Source organism: Lissotriton vulgaris, chromosome 12, assembly GCF_964263255.1.
Source record: "Lissotriton vulgaris chromosome 12, aLisVul1.2, whole genome shotgun sequence".
Lineage (NCBI taxonomy): Eukaryota > Metazoa > Chordata > Amphibia > Caudata > Salamandridae > Lissotriton > Lissotriton vulgaris.
The window spans coordinates 492335870-492344419 of NC_141700.1; the positions used below are offsets into that span (position 1 = coordinate 492335870).

Genomic DNA, 8550 nt, shown 5'->3' on the forward strand with positions numbered 1-8550 from the left:
GCTCCTCATCTCACCATCTTTTCAATTTACCTAAGTTTAGACTCACCAGAATGGGTGGAGGCTCCTTTGCGAACTTAGGACCCAGACTGTGGAATACACTTCCTTTGGACATTCGGATGGAAAACTGCCACATGCGATTTCGCAGAGCTGTGAAAACTTGGCTTTTCGACCTATAACCGCTTGATGATGTCTCGTTGTATCTGTCTCTCAGCGCCGGGAAACCCTTATGGGTAGCTGTCGCGCTTAACAAATCCAATAAATAAAATAAAAAACCAGCAATGCATCGTCTTCTTGCAGGTTTTGAGTCATTTGGTGCCTCTAGAAGTCACACTATTCCTGTTGGAAAAATCAAGGGTCAGCATGACAGGGAAAGCGCAGAAATGCGTGTTATTTAAGTAAATACGGCGCATTCCTGCCTTTTCCCCTGCGCTGGCGCCCTTTTGGCTTCCTAGCGCCAAAGCAGTCACCCTTACATCATGGTGCAGAACATTCAATTCCCCTGATGACATCAGGTCAGAAGTCCTGTGGCACTTTTCTCCGATGTGGGTCACTCAACACATAACGTTGAATCATGTGATGTCATCATCTTGCCAAAGGTCAAGAGATGTAATGTCCAGTTCTGTCATCATTATACTTATTAGTGGTTCTCAAACTTAAAAACTCAACCTCTTTTTCCTCAAACAATGTTTATAAGTATGCTAGTGCCATAATAAAAGCAATAAAAGCACAAAGTAAAATGACGTCACTTGAGAGCTCTTCTTCTGCTTCTTTTGTCCTTCTAGATATATGTCCCTTTCCCTCCCACTGCCCATGCGTAGAACTGTAATAAGAGCCCAACTGTCCACTGGAGCAACCACCCTTTAACCACAGGTGAACGACTCCTGCCCGTAGGAGCGCCGCAATGCCAGGTGCTGGATGACCTTAGGAAGTTTAAACGTATAGCCCAGCAGCACCATGGGAGGAGCTTTTTTGCTAGGGGACTCACATTCGAGTTGCTGAGGTCCATGTTACACAGACTTCCTATGTTCCCTGGTTTAATTTTGGTGGGTACAATACATCTGTAGGTAAAAGAGCATCATGGCCTGGGGCTTCCACTCTCTTAGAGTAATAAGGTAAAATGAGAAAGCGTGACAGATTCAAGGTACCATCACTGCACCACGCATCCGCGACCCTTCATTCATTACAGTGCTACGCATGGGCCCTAGCCTTGCTGTTCTCTTACCTATAGATGTCCACTGATAGCCCCAATCTCTTTTTTGTAAGTTCCCATCAAAACAAAATCATGAAACAAGGAAGTCTGAATGACATACATCTCAGTAACTCGAAAGGAGTTCTGACAATTTTTTGACCTAGAGCCACTGCATCTGCTGCACCATTCAAATCATGCCCCTAGTGCCTGCAAGATAACTGCATTTTGACTGGCTGTTTAGTCGTAAAATATAGCAAGATCTGGTGTTTACAGGAGTCTTGACAGCTTTTGGCTCTGGTGCCCCTGCACCTGCTGCACCATTCAAATCATGACCCTGTTGCCTGCAAGGTAGCTGCACTTGTGACTGCCTCTTTAGTAGTAAAATATAGCAATGTTAGGTGTTTAGTGGCGTGCCTAGAACTTTTTTTTCCTAGTGCTACTGCACCGGCTGCACCATTCAAATCATGACCTTATTGTCTCAAAGATAACTACACTTGTGACTGCCTGTATAGTTGTAAAATATATTAATATTTAGTGTTTAGTGGAGTTATGACAACTTTGGTCCCTGCTCCCGGTGCCACTTCACCTGCTGCACTATTGAAATCATGACACTTGCTAGATAACTGTATTTGTGACTGCCTGCTTAAAATTGCAATATTTGGGGCCTCAAGAAAGTGCCACAACACAGGGGCTAACCCATGGTCCAGCCTTTTCTGGCCACAAGAGCGTGGCACCACTCCGATACCGGTGCCAGTTGTGAAGAGCCTGGGCATCAGGTTAGATGCCAAGCTAACAATGAATTATCAGGAAGCAGCATTTGTAGGGAGCTGGGCGAATCTGCTGAGACAACTAAGGAAATTGGTTCCCCTGCTGTCAGTTTCCACCATGCGTACCATTGTGTCCGCATTAATTCTATCACGTCTGGATTATGGCAACTCAGTCTACATTGGACTCCCAGAGAAACTCCTGGGGAAACTCCAGGTGACACTAAATGATGTGGCAAGACTGATTTTTAAGATGCCAAGTAAAACTAGCGCCTCACCCCTGCTACAACAACTACATTGGCTCCCAATTAAGCAGAGGGTCAGGTTAAATGGCCTGTGTATTGCACACAAAGCTCAGTACGGAGCAGCTCCCAGCTATATAAAAGATCGACTGAAGCCGTACACTCCTAGTCGGTGTCTCCGCTCATCCGGGAGAAATTTGCTGACTTGTCCGCGCTTTAATAGAACTACGCTGGGAGGGCGGTCCTACTCCATAGTAATTTCCCAGCTCTGGAATAAGCTACCGGAGAGCCTACATGGAGAATCAACGCTACTTCCTTTCAGGAGGGAGCTGAAGACCATTCTGTTCATTGAGGCATTTGGATAACCTTCCCCACCTTTGTCTGATCGTTTGGCAGTAGGGGGTGTTTGGGTTCTGGGTCAATGTGTTAGCGCTTAGAGAGCGTTGGTGATTTGGTGCTTTATAAATATATATTAACATTAACAACACCACAAGCCCTTTGGCTGCGCCATGCTGCAGTACATTCAAAACACAGGGATAGGTCATATTTACAACAATATGACGCATCCCTGTGCGCTCCCCAGCGCTGGCGCACCATCAGCGGCCATGCACCATGCAGGTTCCTTGCGCTATGGTGCAAGGGTGCCTGTGTTGTGGGGAGATTGTTGCTGTGCAGGAAGGGGTACCGTTCTGCACAAAAACAATAACAAAAACAATTAAAAGAGGTGATTTACTCTTCCTATGTGTGCTGCATATTACAGCACCCCTGGAAATAAGAAAAATCGAGGATACAATTAAATATATCTCCTAGCTACGCCTTCCCTGTGGTTGCGTACCATTCTGACGCATTTCCAGATTGACAAATTCTCGTGAATCTGGAAATGCTGCAGAATACCTTGGTGTTGTATGGGAACACCCACAGCAACACCCATGTCACTCCCCTTTCACACAAAGTGTTGCGTGAGAAGGGACCATATTTACAAGGAAGCAGGGTGGCTTAATGTATCCTTGTAAATATGTGGCAGGAGGTTGTGCCAGCGGCCCGGTGGCACAAGGGGCTTGTAAATAAGCCCCTAGGTGTTTGGAGGAGTTCTGATAACTTGTGGGTCTGGTGCCACTGCACCTGCTGCACTATTCAAATTAGGTCTGTGTTGCCTGCAAGATAACTGCACTTGTGTCTGCCTGGGTAGTAGTAAAATACTGCAATATTTGGTGTTTAGTGGTGTTATGAGAACTTTTGGCCCCAGTGCCACTGTACCTGCTACACCATTTAAATCAAGCCCCTTTTCACTGAAAGGTAACTGCAATTGTGACTGCCTGTATAGTAGTACAAAATAACAATATTAGGTGTTTAGAGGATTTCTGACAACCTTTCAAGGTAACTGCAATTATGACAATTTTTGGGCCCAGTGGCACTGCAACTGCTGCACCATTCAAATCATGACTCTGTTTTCTCCAAGGTAACTGTAATTGTGGCTGTCTGTTTAGTAGGAAAATATTGCCTAGTTCTTGTATATTGTCTGTATTGTTAAAGCTCAATGTTTATTATAACATTTAGAATTTGATTGCAATGACCAAATAGATTAAGTTGAAAAAATCTATCCGATAATGCCTACAAAGTGCAAAGAAAGGTACTGAGGCATGAATAGGAAATGCCACAAATGTTCGAAGGCTAAAGCATCTCCTTTACAACTAAATAAAAACAAGCATTGGTAATGCATCGGTTTCGCCTTTTTAATGAATAAAGATTTGTTTTAATCAATCATTGTCCGGGAGAAGGAAAGAGCTCCCTGACAGATTACACAGCAGTGGAGAGGATGTGGCATAGCAGCTAGAGCTGCTGTCTCGAGAGTTAGGGTTACCGGTTCGAGTCTCGGCGGCGCCCTGCACCATCCTGTGATTTTATGCAAATCACTTAAACTCTCCGTGTGATAACTTGTTATATAAATATGCTGCAAGAGTAAAAGGCAAAACCTTATGAAACTATAGTTCCATCAAAGCGGATATTACCAGTATTTCAGCGGCAGGAAATTGATGAGAGAAACAGATGACAAACATTGGTAAATACAGGAAAATATGCAACAGCCAATAAAAATTAAGGAAAGGTAATTGGCACACACAGGAAGCAATAAGAAACCAGGAAAGAGAGGAGGCGGAATATATGTCCCTTTTATGTTTATATTAAAAACAATAGATTTCTCAAGCACAGTGAAAGCGCTGTGCAGGCAAAACCTAAGAAGCAAGCATCACAGCATACTGTGCGAGAATCTGTCTGCCTTTTCTGTGGGAAGAGATCTGATCTTGACAGTAAATGGGGCTCAAACAGTGTGAACAGCTTTAGTAGAAGTATCATAAATGTGTGCAGCCAGGGGACGAAAAAAAAAAAATTCCACACAAAAACGAATGAACACAATAATTTGGCTATGGGAAATGATAAGAGCCCCCTTTTAAGATATAGTAAATACAAGAGATTTCACAAGCACTGTGCAAGCGCTGTGCAGGCGAAACCTATTGAGCTCCTCCCATGGTGCTGCCGGGCTATACATTTAAACTTCCTAAGGGCATCGGTGGTGCTCCTACTGGCAGGAGTCGTTCACCTATGGTTAAAAGGTGGTTGCTGGACATGATATATTGCAAAGGACTGTTGGGCTCTTATTACTCAATGTCACCTTTTGCCAATCCACTGAAAGACATCTGGGCTCAGCTACAATTTTTCTAAAATACTGTCACGCTGCTTGTGAGTTGGCCAGTGACTTTTTTTGCGTTTCGTACTGCGCTGTCCTAATAGAGGCACACATTATGAGTGGTGTTGGAAACAGCTGACATTTTATTTGTAGTCTGTTCTATGTAACGGTGTTTTTACACTTTCATCACTGCAGAGACCTGATTGGTTGCTCTTGATGCCCCTATATATTTTGCCAGCCTCTGTCACTGGTAGTATATGTATCAACATTAGCTATAACAGCTGTAGATTATTTTTTAAAACTTTTTATGTTAAGGAAACTCAATAATTAAAAAAAAGCTCATTCCATCAAGTCAGATTTATAGGACAAACCCGCCCATTCATTCTATCCAGTACCATCCTGTGTGTGGGGGATTGGTGAAATTATGCCTGAACTATGGACAACGCGTTGTGCCATTGGCTGCCAGTCAGCCAACCGAATCAAAACAAAACACTCCGTACGGTGCAAATCATTCTTGGGTGACTGATTCGTGGTCTGAAAAATACATGCACCTCTGGCAGGGCACCTCAAAAGTCTACACCGGCTGCCTGCAAGAGAAAGAATTACAAGGGGCAGATTTACAAGCCCCTTGCGCCAATTTTGCGTCACTTTTTACCTGTGAAAAGTGATGCAAAAGTGGCGCTTGTAAATCTGCCCCAAGATGTTCTAGCCAACACACAAATACATTAAAGGTGCAATCCCCAATTATTTGCAGAAAAAAACGATGCCATAACCTCATCAAGGAACCTTCACTGCGCAGATTCGATCCTCCAGCCCTGATTATATGACTGGGGATTCTGCGCGGCAGATCCTCGCCTCGTGAACACAAGCTGTCCGTGAAAACACACTGCTTTTCATCGCCGAGGCAGTTTTGAGTTTCAAGACTCACCTTTTCTAAACACTGTGGGACAGATTTTCAAGCCCCCTGCGCCACCACTACGACACTTTTCGTGATGTACTGGTGGCGAAGGGGTCTCCTCCCAATTTACAAGGAGAGGAAAAGCCACCCTGCGTGACTTTTCCTCTCCTTGTAAATATGGCCCCTTCACACACAGCACTGTGTGTGGAAGGGGCTATCCATGGTTGTTGCTATGGGTGTTCCCACGCAACACTGATGGAACAAGACACATGCAGATTTATGAGAAATCGTAAATCTGGAGATGCGTGTGAATGCTATGCCACCCTAAAGGTGGTGTAGCGAGGCGTAACGAGGAGAAATGTTTTAATTTCTCCTTCTTTTTTCCTCTTTCAATGCACGCTGCATTCTACAGCACACATTGAAAGAGGAAAAAGCCTCTTGTGATTGTTTTTGTACGGGAAGGTGTCCCTTCCTGCACAAAAACAATCTCCCTACAATGCAGGCATCTTTGCACCATGGTGCAAGGGTTCCTGCGCTGGCTCATGGCTGCAGTTTATGCGCCAGCGGAGGGGAAGCACAGAGATGTGACATATTCTTGTAAATATATCGCATCTCTGTGCTTTCCAAACTAACGCAGCACGGCTCATCAAAATGACTTGCTGCACCGTGCTGCGTTACTTTGCTGTAAATCTGCCCCTCGATTTATTTTTCACCCTTTTTCCTTTTGATCTTGTTTGCTGTCTCGATACCTCTCCTGACATGTTTTACTGAATAATCTCATATATGTTTGTGCCTCGTCATTTTAATGTTTATTAGGCCTTGCAACTGCCTCTTCGTCCCAGTCCCATTACTCTACACTGCCCAGCCATAGCACCCGGCCAGATACATTGTATCGTCTATGTATCTTATGCATCCTATGCAACTTTGCAACTTGATCTTTGTATCCTGGGTATCTGGCCTCTGTCAGCTGGTGCTAAACTTTATCATGTAAGATCATGTCATACTAAATGCCATTTTCATGTATGTATTCCATTTCAGTGCCTACGCTCTCCACCATTTGCAGTGTGCACATTGTAATCAAAGTAAACTCAAGCAATCATTGGGTCTGAAAGCCCAACTCTATCACAGAATCCAGTGCAGACATTTGTGAGGGAAGCTGGCTGATCCCTAATGTGTAAGGATATGAACACCGATTATAAACTGTTAGGATTCAAAATGGAGCCAGCCAAAGTGAACACAGCAAATAATGATTTGCCAGCAAGAAGGGTAGGCCCAGGTTTGGGAAGTTTACCATAGAGTTGTATGTGAGTCGAATGTGTCAAGTGCGCCTGGTAGGACTAGTTGTTGAGATGGACAGACATGGACCGATGGGAGGCTGACGGTTTCTGGTTCTACAAATGAGGCGATAGGCTTTGCCAGCATTGAGAGCATAACTTGCTAACTCACTCCTGTTTCTTTCCTCATCCAGGGAGACTCTGGCGGCCCTCTTGTGTGCCAGGAGAATGGTGCATGGACCCTGGTGGGCATCGTCTCCTGGGGCAGCAATACCTGCTCCCCATCCTCTCCTGGCGTCTACGCCCGCGTCACCGAGCTCAGGGCCTGGGCTGACCAGATCATCGCGGCCAACTGAGGCCTGAACCCCAGAACATCAGAAGGAACCTTGAGGGAAGTGACTGTCAATTTCAAGGAAACATGGCAAAATGTTTAATAAAAAGATTGCCACTGACTGTTGATGTTTACATTTAATGATAACAAATTATAGCAATTTGTATCAGTTTATTGTGACGGAATGAGATGGCAGCTTTAAAGACTGAAGCCGGGTTGTCCAAGGAGGTGTGAAGGCGGGAGGGGGGGGTGCGGGACAAGAGTTGGAAAGCAACAGTTAAGCACCTATCATCAAGTGTGTAGCAGAGGCCAATGCGACCAAAGAAACTAACCATTTGCAATCATAGTTCACTGTAAGTAAGTACTCTTTTAAAATCATGTAGGACTCCTGCATGAAAGTTATGATTTGGAATTGGATCCAGTTGTACGCATTCTATCAGGGAGATTTCCAGGCCCAGCCTCTTAGTGAAGTGAATTAAGAGAATGCCCTTGGGTGAAGTATACTGGTGCATAAAATAAGCTCCAAGGGGCATATTATCAAGACAGGCGATAAAAATATTGCTGATTTAGCGGCAGAAAACTACAGCTAAAGCGGCGATAATGGGCTTGATAATATGCTCTATGAAATTCCATTGAAGCACAGTTTAGATGTCCTTCACATCTAACACGGGCATCAATTGAAATTCCATAGAGCATATTATCAAGCCCATTATCACCGTTTTAGCTGCAGTTTTCTGCCGCTAAAGCGGCGATAATTTTATCGCCTGTTTTGATAATATGCCCCCAAGTCACTCTAAATACTTTCAACCGGATAGGAACATTGGGGCATATTATCAACAACCAGCATTATTTATCGCGAAATAAGCTTAGCGACATTTTATCGCCGCGCATCACCGGATTTTATCACAGAGATAACGTGCTATTAGCAACGTTTATCTCCAATGCGCTAAAATATCCAGCGATAGCGGCGAAATGCGTGAATATCGCTGGAAATCCAGGGATATTCAGGCATTAACGCCAATAGGGTCTTAACCTGAATATTCAACTTCCATTGGATATACAGGTTAAGAAGTTGTCTGAGCAGGCATTAGTTTTCAGCGATATTCGGGCTTAGCGCAAAATATTTAATCGCTACGCCTACGTTGATAATAGGCGATAGCGATGTTAGC

The 8550-nt window shown here is 44.3% G+C and overlaps 1 protein-coding gene across 1 annotated transcript in view; it reads left to right on the plus strand.

Annotated features, from left to right (window-relative positions):
• LOC147677583 (chymotrypsinogen 2-like) overlaps nt 1-7502 on the plus strand; it is a 40082-nt gene extending 32580 nt beyond the window's left edge. The window contains exon 7 of the mRNA XM_086945242.1: nt 7245-7502. Coding sequence (XP_086801368.1) covers nt 7245-7406 — 162 coding nt within the window. The 3' untranslated portion in view covers nt 7407-7502. The remainder of the gene's footprint in view (nt 1-7244) is intronic.
• The last annotated feature ends 1048 nt before the right edge of the window (nt 7503-8550 follow it).